General features: G+C 35.3%; 1 protein-coding gene across 3 annotated transcripts in view; it reads right to left on the bottom strand.

Moving 5' to 3' along the window:
* The window catches only part of GABRB2 (gamma-aminobutyric acid type A receptor subunit beta2), a 213,401-nt gene that overhangs the window by 134,897 nt on the left and 53,748 nt on the right, over window positions 1-24,756 (bottom strand). For all 3 annotated transcript variants that reach the window (XM_045551237.1, XM_045551238.1, XM_045551236.1), the window contains one exon: window positions 190-410. In XM_045551237.1, coding sequence (XP_045407193.1) covers window positions 190-410 — 221 coding nt within the window. The remainder of the gene's footprint in view (window positions 1-189; window positions 411-24,756) is intronic.

Genomic DNA, 24,756 nt, shown 5'->3' with positions numbered 1-24,756 from the left:
TTAGCTGGGGCTAAGTCCCTTTGTAAGCACGTTACCTTAAGCTTTCAGATGTCTACTGGATGGGAGGCTTAACTATTTCTCAGTAAAATGGAAGAAGGCATAAGGAAAACAGCACGATATTTCCTTTTGATAATAAGCAATAGCTATTTTGTTCAGGAAAAGTTATATTTTGAAGCGGGCACTACAGACCTGAGTCCATAGAGGACCGTGCCATCAGGATGCAGGCGGATCATGCGGTTCTTAACGGTCACTCCGTGCACAAATGACTTCTTATCATTCAGGAAGTAGGTATCGGGCACCCAGAGCTGGTCTGCCACTCTGTTGTCCAGAGTCAAGTTTAAAGGTATTACATTATAGGACAGCCTCTTATCTCTCCAGGCTTGCTGAAAGTACATTGTCAAGGTATAATCCTGTGAATGCAAAAAGAAACATGGTTACTCTGTATCCAAACAGACTTGAGAGATAAGCAAACGCCTCAATATTAATAAAGAAAAAAAATATGAGTGGCCACATAGTATAAATATATACTAGTCACATATAGACAAATATTAATTTATTAAACCCATTCTTATAAGCACTTACTATATGCCAGATACCATGGTAGATACTATTCATATGAATACAGAAGTGAAGAGAATACATTCACATGAAGTTTATTATGTATTTCCCAGTAAAGATGCAAGGAATAATACTTAATAATTAATTTGTGTTCCCCAAAGTAGAATATATAGGAGTCTTTTAGGTGATACATAAACACAATTTAATAAATAGTCAGGTATTTGTTTTAATGTGTACCAAAAAATTAACTAGCACATCAAACCTAAGATTTCATGAATTCATCATTCCAGTCATTCCTTCAATAAATGTTTAATTTGTGTCTAATACTCGACAGGTCTACTGTTGAAGTGCTGGGATGAAAGTGGTAAATAAGACAGATCAAATGCCTGTTCTCTGGCAATTTATAAATAAAGCAAAGTAGAGTCAACAGAATGTCAAATAAGGCTACATTCTATGAAGCAAATAAAGCAAGGTATGAAATATCTAGCTGCAATGGTGAGGAAAAACTTCTCTAAGGAGTTGGCATTGTGCTGAGACCAGATAAGGAGCCCAAGCCACTGGCTCCTAGGAGAACATCCCAAGCAGAGGAGAATCTGCAGATGCCCTAAGGCAGAAATGGGCTGGGCAGGTCTGAAGAACAGAAAAGTAACCTGCTTGTTACAGCTTAGTAATGTACAGGGAGAGTAAAGAGCAGTCAAGAAAATCAGCTTCATGGAATTTACAGCTTACGAGGGAATGCATGTTTAAAGTAGTTTGTTACAAAGTGATTAATTTATTACTGTAGTAATTGTAAGGGTTTGTAAATGAGAACCTGATCATTCCAATCAAGCTGAGTTTCCCAGGGGAGGTGACATTTACACTGAGACTTATGCATATAAACAATATTAACTCAGTCAGTATATCATGAGAATTTTAATGCCAGAATTTTGCATCAACAGGCTGGGCTTTCAGCTTTTTAGAAACAGGAGGCTGATATAAAGTGAGCACTGGTCTTGGAGTCCCAACTCTACCATTTCTCAACTCTGTTTCTAGGATGTAAAATTACGTAACTTCTTTTTTGCTTCAGTTCCATTAACTATAATGGAGTTTTTAATACATGACTGATCTAATCAGAAGATTATTATGAAAATTAAAGGTACAACTCAGATGTAATTTGTAAACTACAAAAAGCTATATATTATGAATACAGCATTTACATATATAGTGTGACATATTCTATCCATTAGAGGCCTATGGGTACAATGTAATTGCTCTCTCACCCTTATTTGAATGACTAAATGAAGGTACAAATATTCATTTGAAAAGGATAATTACAGTTCTATTTTAAAACCAGTTCACAATGCCCTACTTGAGGGCTTTAAAAAAATCTAGAATCATTATTTCTGCAACCTGAGAGACTAGCTCAGTGCCTAGGGCATAAGTGGTGAAAGAATGAATGAATGAATGTCCAATGAGGCATGCCTATTGGATTTCTGCACATATCTGGATAATTTTGTGTATAAGAATATACTTCAGTCTCAATAAATTCCTGAGTTTTTTTTAATCTTTTTTGAGATCTATACATTCTAATTTGGTTATGTCATTTTAAAATATGACTCACAAGATATTATCTGTTACTAACACTGAACAGTTTTCATAGCAAAAATATAATCCCTCTGTAAAAAAGTAAATATTTCCCCTAGCTTCACAAGCATGCATTTTGACCTCATTCAGAAGTCAATGCAGGACCTTCTAAATTTACAATCAAGTTTCTATTCTAACAAAGAATATATTAATATCCTAAAGGTATATCAAAGAATTGTTAGTGCAATTCACCTTAGTAGATTATTTTAATCAGTGCTTTGGACTGTTCTGCAGCACTATGCTTTAGTACAGAATTAGTCTTAGGATCTCTAGAGGAGTATCTTAATTTATAATAAAAGTAACCTTGAAGATTCAAGAATTATATAACTAGAAAACAGAAAAATGACTAGATACATATTTTTGTGTCTACATTACAAATAACCTAAAAATAGGACACAAAAAGTAAAATAAGCAATTAATATTGTGCTTGAGAGAATAAATTTTGTGATCTCCAATTCTTCCAGATAAATTGGGAAATTTGATTACTATCTCTATTAGAAGATGAAGCTACTTACACTTCTTTAATAAGCCTTTTTGAGATTTAGGAGAAATAATACTGTTTGGAAGGTGCTGAAGCTTATCAATCAGCTGAGATGTGTTTGGACACAGGAAATTATATTCTCTTTTGGGTTAAATAAATGGTAATATTGCGAGATGCTGCATTACAGGCTACCTCCTGTTACTTGTCAGCATGGCAGTGCCTGCTAAGAAATGCTCCCAGACAGACCCTGGTGATTCTGCAAACTGTCACATCAATTTTCATTTCATTTACTTTTAAATTACACATCATGTCACTGGCAAGAAAGGAAGAAGCTCCTGAACCTAAATAAATGTTATTGGACATAAAAGGGAAGAGTGGTCCTATGGTCAACCCTTTCCCCTCGGCTACTATCCACCTTCGAACTTTCACACTGAAAGCATATCCTTTACATTTAACAACTACATCTTCAGGAAGCTGTCTCACAGTTGGTTTGTTCAAACTGAAAAACCACAAATAAACCACTCCTGGGTGCTCTACAATCTACGTCATCACCATATAGGAAGGATTTATTTAATCAAAACTAAAGCCTGGGGCAAAGGCAATATTCATAACCTGAACATTTGTACCCCCATAATACGCTGAAATAAAAAAAAATTAAAAAACAAAACAAAACTAAAGACAACTGATTTTCAATACCAAACATGATAGAGTAAGCCCAGTATGACTATTGCTTCCACTAATTACAAGTGAAAATTCTGGAAGTAATAAAAAAGAAGCAAGGACCTGAGGACTTTGCAAAGTAAAAAATAGTAGGCAGACTGAGTATGAATCAAAATGTGAAAAAGACCACACTAGGAGACTGGGTTACTTGTTTGTTTTATTTTTCTTTCTCCTTTTATCTCCTTAAAGTAACATACACATACACACAGACACACATACACACCCCATGTAAAGCATAAAGCACTTAATAGATATGTGATGTGCCCATACTCAAAGAATGAAATATTTTTAAGATGTTAATATTTCCAAAATTGGTCTATAGATAAAACTCGATTCCAATCAATATCCTACCTAGCAATTTTTTTTTTTTTAGATATTGACAAGGTGATTCTAAAATTTATATAGGGAAAAGAAAAAGAATAGCCAAAACAATTTTGAAAGGGAAGAACAAGGCTGGAGTACTCACACGATCTCATTTCAAAACTCACTATTAAGCTACACTAAGACAGTGTGGTAGTACTGACAGAAATGTAGATTGATAAAAGAATCTAAAAATAAACCCACACACCCATATGTTCAACTGATTTCTGAAGAAGATATAAAGGAAGTAGATTGGAGAAACTATAATCTTTGCAACAAATGGTCTGGACCAACTGAAACAACTATATACAAATAAATAGATAGATGGCATATAGATAGATAAGATACATACCCATAGTTCATACCTTCCACAAAAATTATTAGAAGTCCAAATGACTCAGAGACTTAAATGTAAAATGTAAGCTATATAATCTTGAGAAGAAAACGGGAGAAATTTTCTGTGACTCTGGGTTAGACAAAGACTTCTTAGATACAAATTCAAAAGTACAAGCAATAAAACAAAAAGTTAGTAAATTGGACCTCAACAAAATTTAAAATCTTTTTTCTAAGAAAGACACCAAGAAGAGAGTGAAAATACAAATCACAGACTGGGAGAAAATATTTTCAAATCACGTATCTGACAAAGGACTTGTATCCAGAATATATAAATGTATGAAGAATTCTCAAAACTCAACAAACAATGCAATAAAAATAGGCAAAATATGTGAACATTTAACCAAAGAAGATACACAAATGGTGAATAAGCACATGAAATGCTGCTCAACATTACTAATCACTGTGGAAAAACAAATTAAAAACCACAATGAGATCTTCCTACACACCCTTAGAAAAGCTCAAATATAAACACCAAAAACAATCGACAAATCCAAGTGCTGGTGATAAAGCACAGCAACTGAAAGTCTCAAATATTGCAAGAGGGAATACAAACTCATCAGCCACTTGGAAGACAGTTTGACAGTTTCCTATATAATTAACATACTTTGAAAACAATTTGACAGTTGCTTATACAGTTAACATATATTTGACACACGACCTAGCAATCTCACTCCTGTGTGCAAACGTTCAGAGCAGCTCCATTTTAATTGCCCAAACTAGATTCCATCAGGATGCTCTTCAGCTGATGAAGGGATAAACAAACTACAGTGCATCCATAAAACAGAATACTGCTCAGCAATTAAAAAGAACAAACTTATAATATCAGCAATGGCTTTCAAATACAGAAAGTTAACGGAAAGAAGCCAGATTCAAAAGAATACATATATGATTTCATTGGTGTGACATTCTGGAAAAGGTAAAACTATTAGGGACAGAATACAGATGAGCACTTCCTGGGGATTCAAGATGGGAGAGCAGTTGCCTACAAAGGGCCAGCATGAGAGAAGGATTTTGGATAATAGAACTATTTTGCATCTCAACTGCAGCAGTGCTTACACCACTGTAGGCATCTGTCAAAACTCAGAACTCTACACCACAATGAGTGTATTTTTCTGTATGTAAATTTTAAAAATGTTAGAACTTCTTAACAACAACAAAAAAGCATGGCCTCTGGGGTCAGACACACCCAGGTTCATATTCCAGTACTTTCATGTCCCTCTGGTGTGACCTTGAGTGAATCCTTTCAAGTCGCTCAGCCTGCTTCCAGCTGGAAAAACTATAGCTCATTAACTTGGGAATTGGGGGGGAAAAAAGCTGCTCTGACATCTGCAGGGGGAGAAAAGCAGAGTTAAGCTACAAATTAAGTCTCCTCTATGCATACAGGGGCACATATGGCCCCACCAGGATAGGGTGACAAGATCACCCTGAGACACTTAGACTAGATGGTCATCCAAGGCTACCTCTAGGGGTAAAATAATTCTGTTCTAAGAAATGCTCTGCTGTCCTTATATTCAAATATGTTGTCATTTACAAATCCTCTAAATGACTAAAATATTTTTTGTTTTTACTCCTTTTGTAATTTGTTTTCTAATACCAAGATTTAATTTTTCCTGTCTCTTTGGCCCAGTGTTCCAGAAAATAATAATAATAATAATTTGTGTGTTTCTTAAGTTTATTATTTTGTGAATTGCCTATTCATGCTCTTTGAACTTTTCTACTTGGGTATTTATTCCTGTTATTGAATTATTAGAATATATATACACACACATATATATGAAATAATATTTCCCAATTTTTATTGTCTTTTAACTTTCTTTTTCCACTTATTTTAATTTTATAGTTTGAAATGAAAAAATAGTAGAGTTTCTATACACTTTTTACACACTGTCCTCAAAGATTAGTATTTTGCATAACCATAGAACAATATCAAACCAGGATATTAACATTAATATAACATTTACTAAACTACAGACCTTATTAGAATATCACCTGTTCATTCAATATTGTCCTTTTACTGTTACAGAATCCAATCCACGATTCCATTTTACACTTAGTTCTTAAGCTCATTAACCTTCAACCTGTGATAGTTCCTCAATATTTCCTTGTTTTTGATGACATTAACGCTTTTGAAGAGTACTGGTGAGCATTTGTTGGACTTTCAGTTTGGGTTCGTCTGATGTATTCTTATGATTAGAGTGAGATTTTACAGTTTTGGCCAGGATATCACCTAAGCAATGTTGCATCCATCACGTAAGGAGTACATAATGTCAAAAATGTCTTACTCCTGGTGATCTTAATCTTGAATAGCTAGTTATGGTAGTACCTGCCAGGCTTCTACAGTGTGAAGTTCTATTTTCCTTTGTAATTAACAAATATTTTGGGGTAGATGTTTTAGCATTATGGAAAGCAAAAATATTATTAGGCTTATATCTATTAATATAATCAGTGTGTGTGTGTGTGTGTGTGTGTGTGTGTGTGTGTGTGTGTGTTTGGTATGCTCTCCAAGTTTCTATTTCTCTTCATTCACCTGAAGCTGAATTAATATATTCACTCAGTCGACAATGTTTAACTATTAATATGACAAACCAAATGAAGTAAACACCAACATAAGCCATTGGAGGTGTTTTATCATTAAATAATGAGAAGTATCTCCTTGAGGATCACTTTCCACTCACCCTAACTTTCCAGGCATCTCTAGCCTTTCATTCTGCACATCTGGTGCAGCATCTTCCCCTGGTCTCAAGCTTGCAGTCTGCACATGGGTGGCCTCCATCCCTACCTGGACCTGAGTCACATCCAACCACAAAGCTTCAGCCTTTCCCTTACCTCTCTCATTTATCTTTATGATTTTCCATATGCTTTTTTTTTTCTCTAGAGACCTTGGCATTTCTAATCTATGGAGCTTTTCCTTTCTTCTTTCAAAGCATATGGGAAGAATTATCAATAAAATTATGTCTTTTTCCCTGCCATTTCTCTATTTGGGGAGAAGACTACAGAATAAAGGGTTGGTTTCACATGTGTTTGGTCTGCAATTTGAGCACTTAATGACACCTAATATGTTTCTTTTTTAATGATCAGGGTTTAAAGTGATAAGGTATGGGTTCCCTAATTTGCTTTACCTATTGGAATTACATTTTCTAAGCTCTGAAAATTTTTGTTACTGTGCTAAAATCTTAAGCTTTGGTGATTAATCTTGTTTGTTGAGTTCTTGTAGATAATAGCTTTGTCTCCAAAATTAGATGTTTTCAGAGAAATACCGCTCTCTGCTTTATAATTATAGGCTTTTATAATTTTAAAAGAAAAAAAAATTCCTCTTAATTACCCTTGCTGAAAGAACAACTATGTCTAGTATACTATCATTTATTACTTTCCTTTAACTTACACTAGATCAAAATTGAGGTTTTGAGCTAAGAATCTGAGTTTCTGGCTTTTGTAAGATATGGCAAATGTATTTAAGGAAGTAAAAATCTATGATATGAACTGAGTCCAAGTTTACTTTAATTTAAATGTTATACAAGTTTCAGTGGACAAAACTCCATGATTGTTCAACATAGCATATTTACACCTTTAATGTCATTCTGGGCATAGTGTTTTAATTTGAGGCATGTTTAGAAAAGTCTTTCAGTTTTTCTGTATGGTATTTCCATTTTTGAAAAATGTGACACAAAGAGGACTGAATTCCAAAGATTAGAATGCTAAACTATTTCACAATTAAAAACTTATGGTTTCCACCTCATGAGAGAAAATACATTACATCTGATGAGTAAATTATTACCTAAACAAGACCTAACTTATACAGTGCATGCATTCTCAACATCATAGGCCGTGACTTCTTTGAGAGCAAAGATTTACTTTATTCATGTGTATACAGGCAATATTTAGCACACTTTCTGGTAAATGGTATGAACTATTAATACAATTTCCAGTTACATGGTGTAAATTTCCTTTGGAACATTTGGAAATATGTAAGGAGATCACTAATATGTACACACATTTTGCTCTGGTATTTGCATTTGCATTATTAGAAATATTTATAGAATACAACTAGATGGTAAGTTTTGACAGCTTTACTTCCAAGTATTGTCACAAATCCCTTATTGTCTCCTTGAGTCTAACCCTTCTCCTCTACAGAGTAGTAGAAACTTAAACCAAATCATATGTTTTCCTGGATCAATATGGTCCAAAGGCTTTCTTTGCACTTACAATAAAACACAAGTTTATTACTTTTTCATTTCAAAATATTATGGGAGTACAAAGGCTGAGGTTATATATATTGCCTTTGCACCATTCCAGTCATAACTAGAAACATGCCCAACCCCAGACAGTGGATACTGCACCCATTAGTTGTCAATGTACCCATTGCCCCCTCCCCCCCTCCTGCCTGACACCTGATGAATGCTACTTGCATAAGTGCACTTAAGTGTTGATCAATTAGTAGCAATTTGATAGTCAGTACATGTGGTGCTGTGAAGCTACTCCGAATGGCATTCAATTTAAAATTCATGAATTATTTATATCTGAAATTTTCCATTTAATACTTTTGGACTATGGTTGACCACTGGGAACTGAAACCGTGGAAATTGAAACCTCGGATTAGGGGGGGCAACTGTACTGTGCTCTTTGATGTCAGAAACCATGTCATCATTTCTTTATAAAGAAATCTAGGTATCTTATCTTTAACATAGTTGGCCCTTTATGAAAATTTGTTCACAGACACACTAAAGCTTCTTCTCACTTCTTCGTGCTTCCTAGCATAGGTTCCAAATTTTGATTCCTTAATCATCTTTAACAATCATTATTCCTGAATACTCCAAAGAATTTGTTCTCCCCATCCACTGGGTTTTGAGAGTTAGTTTTCCTTTTTCCCTTTCGTACCTGTTTCAAACCCTTCGGAGCTACTAGTGTGCTCTCTGTTTTTCCTAGCTGCTCTAATTCTACCAAGAAAGGTCCCAGGGCTGAGGATAAGGATTTCTGAAGGACACAATTTATCTGTCAGAAGAAAAAGGAACTCAAGGCGGAATGCAAATGTTTCCACAAAATTGTTTCTACACCCCAAGCCCTTTAAAATGCTCTATCTTCCACATCTGAGCCCACAAATTGCTGATCCAATTATAGGTCATGGTAATATTTCCACATTTTCACCCTTCTAAACTAGAATGTAATGGAGTAAAACTCAGCTCCCCCTGAATAGAAGCCATCACACCAGATGTTCAATTGCAGCATTTTGGAAGAAGCACATGGTAGCAGCCCTGACTAATTGCTAGAGACACATTTGGGACATGGAAGCTGCACCTAAGATCACCCATAAGGGAGATCCAAGTTCAGAAGTGACTAATTATTTTCTTGTATGTGAAAGTAAAATGCACATGGTCAAGGCAATGAGCTTTTCCACTATGTTGCTTAGTTCATTTTGCATCTTACTATAGACTTATCTTCTCAATGATAATGGGAGGAGTTCTAAGGAGGGCTACAAACTTCAGCCAGTATAACTGGCTATCTCTGTCTCTTATCTTAATACGTAATATGCCTGGCAGGGGACTCAGTTCACCTTGAGATAATCAGCATTAAAAGTATACTTTGTATGCATGATTTATTCTCTATGAATTTATGCTTTTTATTACTCTATAAATTTATCTCAAATTGCTTTATTTTGTCTTCTAATTAGTCTGTACCCAATTTTAATACCTAATATTGTCCCTAGGCTCATACTTTTTACATGCATTATTTCATTAATCGTCACAATAGCACTATAAATTATATATCAGATTAACCACTGACTAGCTGCTGTAAGACCTTGTGCATGCTATCTAACCTTCCTGAGACATCATGCTCTGTAAAACAAGGGAAATCACAGTTCCTATGGGTAAGTAAGTTCACCCAAGGAAAGTCATTAGTAGAATGTTTGGCTCAGATTAAGTGTTCTGCAAACATTTGTTATTATCATTAATCTTATTTTCACTATTTCCATTTTCAAAGTGACACATCTGAGAGACAGGGTGGTAACGGACAATTCCAATGTCACTCAGTCAATAATTCTCTAAGCCTTGATTTGGCTGTGGGGTTCTCTGACCATGGAGCCCATGTTCTTAGCACTTCACTGCTAGTTTTGATTTTGACCCATCATTTATCAACATTGCTTCTATTCTCCACCTTCCTCAAAAAAGCAAGGGGAAAAAAAAAATACACACACACACACACACACACACACACACACAGAGCCATATCCAGCAACAACAACAACAACAACAAAAAAAAAACTAGAACAATTTCAGACAGATGTAAACTATTTCTTGAGGGGCAAAAGATGAATGTCAGTCCCTGAGACTTCTCTGTGATTTTAATACTGAAGTTTTGCTACATGCACATGTTCCTGAACACATACAATTTTACACAAAAGGTGATTGCATCAACTCACTTTGTGCAAAATAATTAAAACATATGTGGTGTTGACAGAATGTATACCTTACCACCCTGACATGCCTAAATTAACTAGAGGGATATACAGTGCTACCTGGAATAATGCACTCATTCCAAAGTAATTCAATTGGAAAAGTATTTTCAACAAACTAAAACATGCTCAGCTTAGATTCATAGTACTTCAGAAAGATTTTTTCAGCAGAATAGTGACAATTATTACTTAACTCTTAGGTTGAACCATAAAAAAAACTGACCTGTTTTTAGTCAGTTAAAAATGTTTGAAGTTTAGCAACTTTGTGGTTCAACCTATACATGGTAGTTACCCTAAGGGTAAAGTTATTATGCTTATTTGATTATAATTAAGACTCTCAGGTTCTAAATAATTGGTAACACGGTATAATTTTAAAAAATAAAAAGCTTATTATTTTCATAATTGAATTTTTTAAATGGCTCTACAATTTGTATTCAGAGTGAGAAGAAAACTCAGATTACATCCTAATGCTTAGGGAATTTGTCAAATTCTCTGTTGAACATTTTTCTTTGATAAAGCAAAATATCGAAGCCATGCAGATTGTGTTTCCTTTGAATGCAAACATCTTAAAGAGAAACTCAGTAGATTCTTCTAAATAATATAATAATAACTATTTATATAACCAACTTATTACAAAACTCGAGAAGTTAGGCAACTGTGCCATGATTCAAGCTGAGGAAAAAGTGTAAATATGGTGGTATCAGTTTCACAAACATAAAACATTAAAACAACAACAATTTTTCCTTCCAAGAGGACAGGAACAAAAGTTAAAGATTTCATTTGTTTCATGTGTAAGACACCAAGTTGGGAATAATTTTAATTAAAGGGGAAAAAACATATTTGAATATGAGCTTGATTTCACTTAAAAATCAAACTGAATTTCTCTGCTTAATTTGGTGGAACCAACAGTGTCACCTTCTTCTCTCCTGCTGCTCTTCCACGTATTGCATTAATACATTTTTATCATCCATAGAAAAATAATGACTGAATATCATCAGCCACTATAGGCACCCTAGCTGTGTTAAAGTTGACAAATGACACTTCAAGTATTTGTTGACTTTTTAAGATGTAGAGTCAAGTAAAATTTGCTGTGTTTCCATTATGCGCTGAGGAATGCCCTAAGGGCTGGATAGCTCATAGTCCAAGACAAGCAGAGTCCTTGCTTTCACCAATCATCCCTCTAGCAGGAGAGAAAATTCTAAAGGAGTAAACAGAAAAGGTAGATGAGGAAATAACCTCGGAGGGGGTGACATCTGAGCAGAGAGGTGAATGCACAGAAAAAACTCCCCATGCAAAGATATGGAGAAAGAGAGTCCCGAGCCCTGGAAACAGCCAGCACCAAAGGCCCAGAGCAGGAATAGCTTCGAGAAGAGACTGGCTCTCAGCAGGTCACAGCACACTTATGGAGCACCTGCTTCTCCTTCTCAGAGGTTGGGGAAGGTCTAAAGACTGGCATGTAGCTTTTGCGAGGCAGGCCTTCCAAAGACCATTAGGAGTCCTTTCCATCTCTTTTCTTATCTTGTAGACGAAGTCAAGTTAGCCACGCATTCATGCAGTCAGGATGTTTTGTTCAGTTTCCCTCAGAACTTTACTAATTAGGAAACCCCAAATGGGTTTTCTTGCTTCCCTGTGTATCCCATGCTTTCTGTGCCTCTGGTTTTATAGTACAGGGTCTAATATTATGAACAAGAGATTTTTCTTTTGCTATTTTTTAATGTAAGGAAATGTCATAATTTAGCTTTTTAAATGCTTCAGAATCATTGCTATTTTTAGGAACACACCACTGTCTGTATACAAGAGGCAGCACCGCAATTTACTAATTCTTTTTATTATTATTTTAACTCTAGAATATACATATTTTCAGAATAAGTGTCTGCTATTCCCCATTTGCCTTTTTGCTCTCTCTTAGAAGCAAAGGCTTCTAAGAGAATGAAAATTGCATTTTCATTTTCAGAGAAACTTATTACTAAAAGAAAATTACATTGATGTACAGTGGATACTGCACCAGAGTCCTTAAAACATTTGTCTTTTTCCCTATCTATACTCCAAATTAACTGTTTTCTAATCTCTTCTTAACTTAATGGTATAATCAATTATACATCTCAAAATCCTTTTTTATTAGCACTTAATTATAAAAGCAATCTCTTTGGGATGCACCTAATTTTAATGTCTCTGAGAACTGGCTATTCTAGACCAAAAGTTGGCTGCTGGAACTCACGTTGATTTCTGTTATGCATTCGGAGAAAGCCAAGTGTCAAGAAACCAGCTGGAGAGGGTCAGAGGGTGCAATGGAAAGAATACTGAATTGGAAAGTCAGAGGCATGTTTGAGGGCTGCCTTCACCTCTTACTACCTCGTGGTCTCAGAGAAGTAGTTTACTGTCACTAAATTTCAGGTTTTGCTTCTGTGAAACGGAATTACCACTACCTCTGTAATGTGCACCTTGTGACTTTGTCCCAAGACACACACAACATATGACATGTGAAAGTTCTCTTTAATGTCTATATGCAGGAAGGCAATATAGCCTAGTGTTCAAGTAAATGGTCTCCAGAGTCCAGTGTGCTGGCCTGAAATCTAATCTCCACTATTTACAACCTGTGTAATACTGGGCATGTTATTTAATATTATCTCAAAGCTTGAATTTCCTTAGCTGTGAGATAATATTAACTACTTCACTGGCTGCTCGTAGGAACAATTGAAATAACATAAATCCAAACCCTGGTGATGGAGCAACTCAATAATTAGGCAAATAGGCTGTGCTCCATGAAAGCATTAATTTAAGAGTGCTGGTATTTATTGATCACCCATGAAAAAGTTAAAGAAAACACCAAGAGGAATGACTGCTGAGCTAACTTTGCTTACAAGGACAATAACGATTCCCCACTTAATAGCTGAATGCATGAAATTATCATACATAAATAGAATGATAGAAAACGTATATTAGGGATATTTCAATAAGTAAAAGCCCAGGAACAGATGACTTCACTGGTTAATTCTACCAAACAGCTAAAAAATGAACACCAATCTTCCCCAAACTCTTCCAAAAATCTGGAGGGGAGGGAACATTTCCAAACTCACTTTATAAGGCCAGCATTACCCTAAGTCCAAAGTTAGACAAAGATATTAGAAGAAAAGAAAACTAGAGACCGATATTCTTGGTGCATACTGATGCAAAAATCCTCAACAAAATACTAGCAAACAGAATTCCACAGCACATAAAACAATTATATATCATGACAAAGTACAATTTATTCCTGGAATACAAAGACAGTTCAATATATGAAAATCAATGTAATACACCACATTAACAAAATGAAGAAAAAAATCACAATCAATGCAGAAAATACATTTGGCAAAATTCAACAATCTTTCATGATAAAAAAAATTAATAAACCAAAAAGGAAACTTAACATAATGAAGGCTATAAACAAAAGGCCCACAGCTAACGTCATACTCAATGATCAAAGACTGAAAGCTTTTTCTTCTAAGGTCAAAGGCAAGACAAAGATGTCTGCTCTCACCACTTCTATTTAACATAGTGCTAGAAGTCCTACTCAGAGCAGCCAGGCAAGAAAAAGAATGAAAAGGCATCCAAATTGGAAAACAAAAGTAAAATAATCTCTTTTTCCAGGTGACACGATTCCATATGTAGAAAACCCTAAATATTCCCCCAAATAATGTTAGAACTAATAAATAAATTCAGCAAAGTTTCAGGATACAAAATCAACACTCAAAAATCAGTTACATTTCTATAAATTTACAATGAAAAATATGAAAAGGAAATTAAGTAATAACTTTATTTATAATAGTATCAAAAATAATAAAATACTTAGGAATAAACTTAACCAAGGTGGTGAAAAACTTGCACTCTGCAAACTATTATATAATACTATGCTGAAAGAAATTAAGGAAGGCACAGATAAATGTAAATACACTGCATGTTCATGGACTGGAAGGCTTAATATTGTTAAGATATCAATATAAATTGTAAAGTAATCTACAGTTTTAATGTAATCCTTATCAAAATCCCAATGTAACTTTTAGCAGAAATAGAAAAATCTATCCTAAAATTAATAAAGAACCTCAGTGGACCCCAAATAGAAAAAATAATCTTGAAAAAAAAGAATAAAGTAGGACCTGATGTCTTATTACAAACTTATTACAAAGCTTTAGTAATCAAAACAGTGTGGTAGGACCATAAAGACAGGTATATTGCCAATGGAATAGAATAAAGAGCCCAGAAATGAATCCTCACAAAGACGAAAAATGTTCTTAAGCAATAGTGTTAAGACTACTCAGTAGAGAAGGGGCAGTCTCTTCAATAAATTGTATTCAGAAAATTGGATAAAGATATGCAAAAGAGTGAAGATGGACTTCTATCTTATACCTCATAAAAAAATAACTCAAAGTGTATTAAAGACCTAAAGGTAGGACGTAACACTATAAAACCCCTAGGAAAAAAACAGGGGGAAAGTTTCATGACACTGGATTTGGCAACAATTTCTTGGATATAATCAATAGCTTGGCAACAGAAGCATAAACAGATAAATGGGACTACCTTAAACTTAAAAATGTCTGCATATCAAAGGAAACAATCAGTACAGTAAAAGGGCAATCTAAAGAATGGGAGAAAATATGTGAAAATATGTGAACATCTGATAGAGTGTTAACATCCAGAATATATAAAGAACTCCTATAACTCAACAACAAAAGAACAAATAACCCCATTAAAAAATGGGCCAAGGACTTGAATCCACTTCTTCCAAAGATGATATAAAAATGGCCAGTAAGCATATGAAAAGATGGTAAAATCACTAATTATTACAGAAATGCAAATCAAAATTACAATGAGATATCACCTCATACATATTAAGACAGCTACTATAAACAAACAAACAAAAACAAAAAGCAAAACAAAACCAGAAAAATAAATGTTGATGAAGATGTGGAAAAACTGGAATCCTTATACTGTTGGTGAGAATATAAAATGGTGCAGCCATTGTGGAAAACAATATGGCCATTCCTCAAAAAAATAAAAACAGAATTACCATATGAACCAGCAATACCACTTCTGAGTATATATCCAAAAGAACTGAAAGCAGGACCTCAAAAAGATAGTTACATACCTGTGTTCATAACAGTATTATTAATAATAGTCGAAAGAAGGAAGCAACTCAAACATCCATGAGTGGATGAAAAGATAAACAAATTGGGGTATACGCATATAATGGAATGTTATTCACTCTTAAAAAGAAAGGAAATACTGATTCATGCAAAAACCTGGGTGAACCTTGAGGATATAATGCGTAAGTGAAATAAGCCAGGGACAAAATGATCACTGTATGAGGTATCTAGAGTAGTCACATTCATAGACACAGAGAGTAAAACAGTGTTTCCAGGAGCTGGACAAGAGGGGAAATGGAAAATTGTTGCTTAATGGGTACAGAGTTTGCTTGGCAAGAGGAAAAGAGTTCTGGAGATTGGCGGCGCACAATGTGAATGTCATAACACTACTGAACTGTTCACTTAAAAAAAAAGTGTATTAGGGATAGTTGTTATTTAAGGTACTATGTGTAGTAAAGAATCATTGCACAAAGCAACGATCACTAGCTTTATAAGTTCGGACTTCTAAATAGTTATTTAGCAAACTTTCCTATTTCTTTAAAGTGGTGTAAAAATATATGAAAAGCTGGAACTATTCTTTCCCTGAGCAAAAAAATGTAACATCACAAAGTTTCTGTTGCCGCAGGGAGCCAAGAAATTGGTTTGATTAAAGTGAAAAGTTAACTCAGGATACATATATTCTCCAGGAAAAGAAGAAATGCAAGGAAATATGCATTTATGGCTCTCTGCCATGAAACTATTAAGTGATTTTGAAAACTTTACCTTGCATAACAGAGGTTGCACACACGCCACCATTCTATTTTCAAACCAAATAAACTCAGTGAGTGATCACTGATGTCAACTGCTACTTTGACCAGATGTGGACCATCTGATGATGCTGGTTTCAAAAATGATCTTTTAAATCTGTGCCACTAAGTTTTAAGAATCTATTTTCTGCTTATGGCATACTGGCCAGAGGCACACATTATTATTAAGCACATCAAAATGAAATTATGAAGTTTCCTCATGGAGTTTCCCACAATGGTCCCTTAATCTGCTGGTTACAAAAGAAATACTTTGCAAGAGATACTGGGAAAGAAGTGGGTAGACAAATGAATATCCCACATAGATGTCCATGAGCATCTCTCATGGTTAAGTACAATGCATACTATATCATATTAGGAGACCTTCTTTCAAATAAATTTGTCTTACCTTATTTATGCATATTTGTGATGGACAGAGTCCATCCCATCTTAGTTTTTTTATTCAAATTTTTTATTGAAAAAAATTTATTTTTTTGTTTTATTTTTTTATTCAATTCTAAACAGCGCTCTTATAGGAAAAAAAAGTGTGAGAGAACTGACAGGGAGAGACAAGAAGTGCTATTAGATAGGCCCTTTTCAATATTTTAGATGCTTATTTTCATTCTGCTCAGCATGGGCTGGGCTCATTCTCTCTGAAGCAGCAGCCTCTGAAGATCTGACAGTATTATAAAAAAAGAACATTTTAAAATAAGTACATATTCCTGCTTTCATACTTTTGACAAGCCTGTAGAAGTCAAGAAGAAGGCCAATTTACAGACCCAAGCTGGAGCCAAAAAAAAAAAAAATGCTTAGTCAATGTTTCCAAGGGAGTACCTGATGGCTCAAGATGAAACATAAATGCACACAGCTTACCTTCTGCAAGTGCAAAGTCAGCATCACAAAATCCTCCTTAAATCGTGTACCCTTATCCCCTCACTCTGGTCCTGTGCCTGTATGCCACATAGACTTGACTCTCAGTAGCTTTTAAAAATGATGCTTATCCATTTTTATTATTATACAGTCATTATTGAAAATTTGAATACTATGAAATAATACGAAGAAAACTTAAACAGCCACACAGTAACCATGGACATGCTAAACCTTTCCTTTAAGTAACTTTGTCAATGCAGTGCTCTCAGTATTACAAATTTACGATCTTATACCACATGAGTATATGCACGTGTGCACACGCCCACACACACAACTTTATAATCCCTGTGTTCTGCAAGCCCACCACGTCTGAGGCTATTTTTCCCAGGCTTTCTCCACACCCACCTCCACCCCCCGCCTTCATGTTATCTTTTTGAGGCCATCAAATGCCAGCCCGTACGATATGTCACTTTCAGTCTGTGACAGTCCTCTTCCTTTCCATGACCCTGAAGAATGACACCATCCCAAAATGGAAGGAACGAGTCCCTGAGTCACAGCACGGAGGAAAGCTGCCTGCTAAAAAAGGAACAACTTCACTCGTCTGTTCAATGAGTGAAAAATAATCTTTTATTGTGTTAAGTCACAGAAATTTGGGGGTTGATTACAGAAGCTAATGTTACTCTAATACTGCAAAGTTTAATGAATTCACCAGATATTTATTTATTAAATTCATGGATCATGCTAGAACTAGGTTTTCCATGACTAGATTACTAACTTCCCATGTGGCCTCCAACAAGGGGAGTCCTGCAGTCTCCTCTGCAAACTGGAGATAATGTCTACACTGTAGGATTATTGCTATAATTAAAGAGCACATGGAAGTGCTTCTGTGCCTGGCACAAAGTAAATGTTTGCTATTGGTGGCTATTATTTAAACAAGTAAGTAAAATAAATAAAAACCATTCTTAAAGAGACAGCTATTGTTTTTCTTATATTAAACCAAAGAAACATATTAGCATTCCTTGAGCATTTAGCATTACTTTATATTTTGTACTTCACCTATTTCTCAAGATGATTTGAATCAGTTAATTAAAAAATATCTTTATTAGGAACCATTGTTGAAGCAAATCAGATATAACTGAAAGGGTAAGCCTGGCCAACTCAGGGCCATGAGTGCACTTCATAAAATTTTTAAAGTGCTGCTTTTATTCATTAAGAAATGCATAAAAATTTATAGTTCGATGGTGAATGTGATAATGCTTCTCATTTCAGCATACTTAAAGGAAAACTATGGGAAAACATTCCCATTGTCAACTAAGTTAAAGGATCCTCAATTGGGGTTTTTAAACCAACAGTAAACTTACACTTTCATTTTTGCCTCACAGATATACCACAGATGAAAAACAAACATGAATACTACATATATATTTACTGACATAAATATACATCTACTTAAGCAACAAATGCATTTAACCAAGTATGCATTTAGCCTGCCATGTGCTATACCAAGTGTGGTACACAGATCCAGTTTTCAAGTGCAGTATTTCATATACTAAATCTAGTTTTTCCTGAAAACACTGGTTAAAGGCAACTCTGTGAACAGAATCCCATATTAAATATGGTCCTATAAGTGAAGAAGCCTACTGGCAGAGTCTTTGTAACTATTAGAGGTAATATATTTAAAGACCCTGGCACAGAATAGGAACTCAATTTATGATCCCTACTGTCATTTTCAGTACTTTCTCTCCGGTAAGTCTCCTTCTAATAACTGTACTTACTTCTGAAAAGAAATTGCCATGGATAGATGTTCCAGGACCCATGGTAAGTAGAGTTGTTCCTTACACCAAAATGAGTTTCTGTCTTCCCCAAAGTGAAGCCGTAAATGCTATAAATGAAAACTTAAAAGTACGTTATCCACTTCTCTACATGGCAAAAATATCACTTAGGGTAGCCTTCTTTTATGAATTACTTTTCTGCAAAGAATAATAGTATCTAACCTTACCAAAAGCAGAAGCATTCTAATAACGTATAGTTCATTCCATCTAAGAATCTGGCATAGTTAGCTTTAATCTGTTCAAAAATTAATAATAAAAATATAGTAAGACTCTAATAAAAAGTTTGTGTACATCCTGATCCATGGGCTTTGAGGGAAGAGTTGTCAATGTGCTTTCAGTACTTAATAACAAGCTGAAAATTCATAGTCTGTAACTAGAATGACTTAGCCAAAGGAAACATTCATTTTTCCCAGGCTCCAGAGCAAATGATCCAGAAAGTATCTGATGGTCCTAAATCCCTGAATCATCTCAGGGAATCCAATTCTTAGAGCTGGAAGGCCTTTACACAGTTGAAAGTCCAATCCCCTCAATTTACAGAAGACAAAACTGAAACCCTAAAACTTGTAACTTGGCCTAAGACCACACAGTCACTTAAAGGCTAGCTGGAGACAGACCCCAAAGTGTAGGATTACCCAATCTCAAACACCCTCCTCGTTCTCAGCTTCATTATGAAAGGTAAGCTTTGCTACTTTCAAATTTTCCCATTCAACATTCAAATACTTTCCAGGGATGTGGGTGGGCAAGTGGCAAGGAAAACACTTCCCTCATAAGGTATGCACCTGTGCTTTGGTTTCAGAGATATAGAAAATGGAAGTATATGCTTTCTACAAAGGAAGACCTGTCAAAACTATTCAACTAAGTCTATTCAGCTATCATTCCTGTTTTCTTTTGGTTTCATGTAGTAGGTAGGGTTGGTTCTTGATTGAAAGCATTCAGATGACTTTGTAGCAAGGTAGTTTACCTATAAACAATTTTTAAAGTCCAACATCATCATTTCTTCTCACTTTAATTCTTCTCTTTCAAGATTGTCTCAGAGGCTGTCTCATGGCAGACAGGAGCATCTATAAAGTATGTTAATACTGAAACCGCTTCTTCTAGACAAGTTAAGTTGATCTTTGGGCCATTGTCAAACCTATCTAGAGCACAGTAACTCTCTTCTATATAGTGTTAAATCCACAAATTCTAGTCTTAAAAAGCTGGTACCTCAGAAGCATAGGCATGATCATGTAATTTCCTTTAAAATATATACTTTGTAAATCTGTATGTAAATCTGTATCTAAAGATGTCCCCCCACCCCCACCCGGCATATAAGCCCATTGCTGAAGTCTGCCCCTACATAACATAGAAGTTTGCAAAGACTATTTCATTATGAGTTTGGTATTCATCTCCATGTTTAATTGTTACAAAAAGTTCTGAAAACTACACAGCATTTATTCTATCTGACTTTATAGTAACTAGATATTCACAGAATATTTCCTACCTGTCTGTGCTAGGAATTTTACATATATCATCAAAATAGACAAAACGTGTTCCATACAACAATAGTTCTATTAAGATGTTTCTCAAGAAATGTGTGTTATGATCAAATATGTCAGGAAATCACTATATGCCTTCCATGTTTTTTCTTAGAGATTTACCATGCATGTTATTTTAATGGCTTTGAGAAGTCCTACAGTAAACAAACTTCTTAACTTTGTTTAACCCAGAATTTCTCAAACTCATTTGACTGTGCAGTGATTAGGAACTAGCGGAATTAGAGTTCTTCAAAACACACCTGAGAAATGGTAACACATTGCAGCAAACACTATTCCTAGTCTTTCTCCCATGTATATGTGGTATCTCTGTTTTATGCAGGAAGGACCAATTGGTTCTTATTTCTTCTTAGCCTGCAAGCTATACCAAGACAAGTTCCTCTATGTTTAGCTTGCTGCGTTATTCCCAGGAATGAATAGAGAACTTATCACATGGTTGCCTCTTAAAAAATAATTCTTAATGAATAAATGAAAGGATTCTCTTCTTTAAAAAATTAAGGTGCAATCCAGGGTGGGAGATGAAAAACAAAATAGTAGGTGAAATATTTTGTTAAGACTATTGGCCTGATCTCCTTATTGAATCAATGTTATAAAAAAGGGATTGAACTAAATTAAAATAGACTTAAGGTGAATAATTCTCAGATGCATGTTGTAATCCTGGATTCAGAATTCTGGTTCAGAAAAGACCAGAAAACTGTTAAAGAAGACTGTTAAAAAAAAAAAAAAACTTTGGGAAAATTTTAATGTGGTATATTGTAAGAACAAATACATTATAATAGAGAGGTAGAAATCACTACTAGTTAAAAACACAGCAGAAACAGCATAAAATACATATATTTATGGTTTTGATTATTAAAATCTGGATGAAAATGCTAAAAGTGGTAGGATTATTATGATTTTATTTTCTTTTTTCAATCATCCTCTTTAATGAAAAAATCCTTTCTCCCAAATCCCTGACAGATGGTAACCCAAATTATGCTTGGATACTTCCAGTAACAAAATCTCTACCTGGCAAGGCTGGTATTGCACTTTTGGATGATTACAATTGTAATACATATGCTTCCTTGTGATTTTCACCCGTTGGTATACTAAAGCTGATTCTACCTTTAGAATATGTAACTAACTGATCTGTGGTTTGAGAAATTTGCCACACATTAAAACTCAAAGACAAAGGGAATGCAAAAAAAAAAAAAGCAGAGCTTTATTTTATTTGAACATGTTCTATGTCCCACCTGATTATGAATGACTATGTGTATCTTAACTGGTTTAATCCTTCAGTTTATTTTTTATGGATGGTTTCAATGCCCACTGCAGGTGCTTTATAACCACTTCTAGATTAAAAACATCAGCATAGAATCATCTATAGAGATATATTTATTTCCTAGAGACATTCACATGTATTGACCATTCATTCACTCCTATAGTTAAAAATAAGTCATTAAGTTGTGTTCATTTTTTTCTCTTTTCTTCTCTTTCAGGAAGTTTTTCTTACTAATCTCCCTTCTCTGGCATGCCCTAGACACACCCCAAGGTGGCTAACTATAACTGGACACTTCTCCACTGAGAAATGACCAATCTTTCAAGAACAACAGAGGGGCAAAGATTAGACTGTCTTAGAGCAGACTGGCTGGGTGAGGGACCTCTAAGGGAATAAGGTTAGTACATAATTATTCCTCCTACTCCATTTCCACTCTACGGAAACTAAAAATGACACTCATTGTTTTTATTATTTTATAGAAATACTAGGTTATGTATAAAACTATATATCTAAAAGAATATCCAACTTTCATAGCAAGGAATTTACTTTACACAAATTCAGTATGCACAATGAATTCACCTGTCTCTATCCCATAGCCCCCATTGTATTTAGGCTACTATCATTTCTCATCTGGATTATTACAAGTGGTCTCACACTTCATTCAGCCTTGTTAGATCTAGTACATTCTCCACACTTGAGCTAGAAACAGCTTCCCAAAATGGAATTCTGGTCATTCCATTATCCTATTCACTATTCCTTCAGTAGTGCTCTGGAGCCTTCAGAATGGAGCTCAGACTTCTTAGTGTGGCCTATAAAAACCTTCCCAAGCTCAGTTTATGCTTCTGAATATTGAATTCTTTCATTTGTTTTATCTGCTAGACTTCCCATCAGCCAGATCTTTGCACAAGCTTTTTCTTCTGTTTGTATCGCTTTCCTTCCCCTCTTCATTTGAGCAACTCCTATTCACTCTTTAGGTCCTAAAATATATGCCACTTCCTATAGGAAGTCCAGTCTAATGATTAACTCCTTACCTTCTTCACTGGCATCCTCTACCCCTGCATCCAAATTTGGGTTAGATACCAGATACTGCGATAACACTGCATATTTCTCCTGGAACAGTGGTTATCATAGTGTATCGTAATTTCTTATTTTCTATCTCCCCCAATAGGCTGTAAACCATATTAAGGTATGGACTATGTCTGCCATATTCACCCAAATTTCCAGTACCTAGCAATGATATAGAGCAAGCAATTGATGACATTATTTGGGAACTCATCAATGTAAAAGAAAAAGGAGAGCACCACTCTTGTCTTTGTTGGGTTGGATGTCATCCTTTTTAAGGCATACATGGGATTTCCTCTTAAGATTTCAGCTTATGTATCACTTCAGTGAGATCTGCTCTGACCGCTATTGAATAAACAAATCCTCTAGTTATATAATATCTCAATCCCTTGTATTAATAAATTCATTTTATAGTACTTATCCAAGGGCATCCATTTCTAGTTATAGCATCCCAATGATTCCCTGGGGAAAGCAGCCCTCTCCCACACTGTGTTCATGTCGTTCAGACAGTATGGATCCCCTGCTCCTGAGATGTCCATTTGCCATATACCTGGCTAGATTATTTTATCCTACTGGTTCACAGATGCTCATGCAAGTCAAACTAAGTCAGTGAGACTTAATCCTACAACTTCCGTTTTAACAATTTGGAAAGAGAATCTGTTTTTCTTTGTTCCCTAGAGAGGGGGCAAGGGGGACACCATTTGGAAGCACCTGGCTGGGAATAAAGGCAATAAAAAGGGGGCTATCACCAATAGATAGAAAAAGGCTGATAACTGATGATACTATGGGAGCACCTAGACTCAGCCATGTCTGAAACCGAAATAATCCCTGGTCATTTTACATACAGAGATAACACATTCCCTCTTTGCTTAAGCCTCTTTGTGTTTTCTTTCTGTTCTTGGCCATTTAAGTGAACTGTAACTGATGTATGGAACACTTACTTAAGTAATCACAGACAGATGGATCCAGGCCTAACTTTGAAGAATAGACAGGATTAGTAGGGAAAAAGAGAAGTGGAAAAGTCTTCATCTTTAGTTACACAAATATTTCTTAAATACCCATCCTGCCCTAGATCCCCTGATTGGAAATAGGCATCATAATATTCATAAGCCATTATTCCTGCCCTCAGAGATCTCAGAGTTTGGCCTGTACATTTTATCCACTGCAACTGAACAGTCTCCAGACATAAACATATTACCCATTAACTCTAAATCCCTGGAAAATGCACACTGGAAGGCACTTTGTCAAGAATGATGGATTACATTTTAATCTCCTACACATATCACTGAAAAAGATTCTCATCCCATCTATGATGCACTCCAGCCTGGTTCACACAAGCACACTGCAATATCTTAGCCTGAGCACACAACAGGTTAGCCTGGAAGGATGGCACATTGATTTGAAGTGCATCAGCTTGTGGCATGTGAAGTCAGCCATGTAATGCATAAATTTATTCATCAACTCAGTGACTTTCTTTATGCCACCCTGAAAAAGACAGATTTGCTTTTTCCTCCCATTCAGTTCTATCCTCCTACGACTCCTCCTCCATGGCTGGAGATAATAAATATTCATTTCAGAGAGGCTGCAGCTCAACACTGGCACTCTGCTGTCTTCCAAATGCCAGAAAGGTCACTTTGATGAACTACTTGACACAGATAATTCTGGACGTCACTGATGACAGCTCACACGGTTCACATGCCCTTAGCTTTTC

The sequence above is a fragment of the Lemur catta genome, chromosome 5 (genome assembly GCF_020740605.2).
Source record: "Lemur catta isolate mLemCat1 chromosome 5, mLemCat1.pri, whole genome shotgun sequence".
Lineage (NCBI taxonomy): Eukaryota > Metazoa > Chordata > Mammalia > Primates > Lemuridae > Lemur > Lemur catta.
The sequence above is the reverse complement of the archived record's forward strand: the minus strand, read 5'-3'. Positions and strand labels throughout refer to the sequence as shown.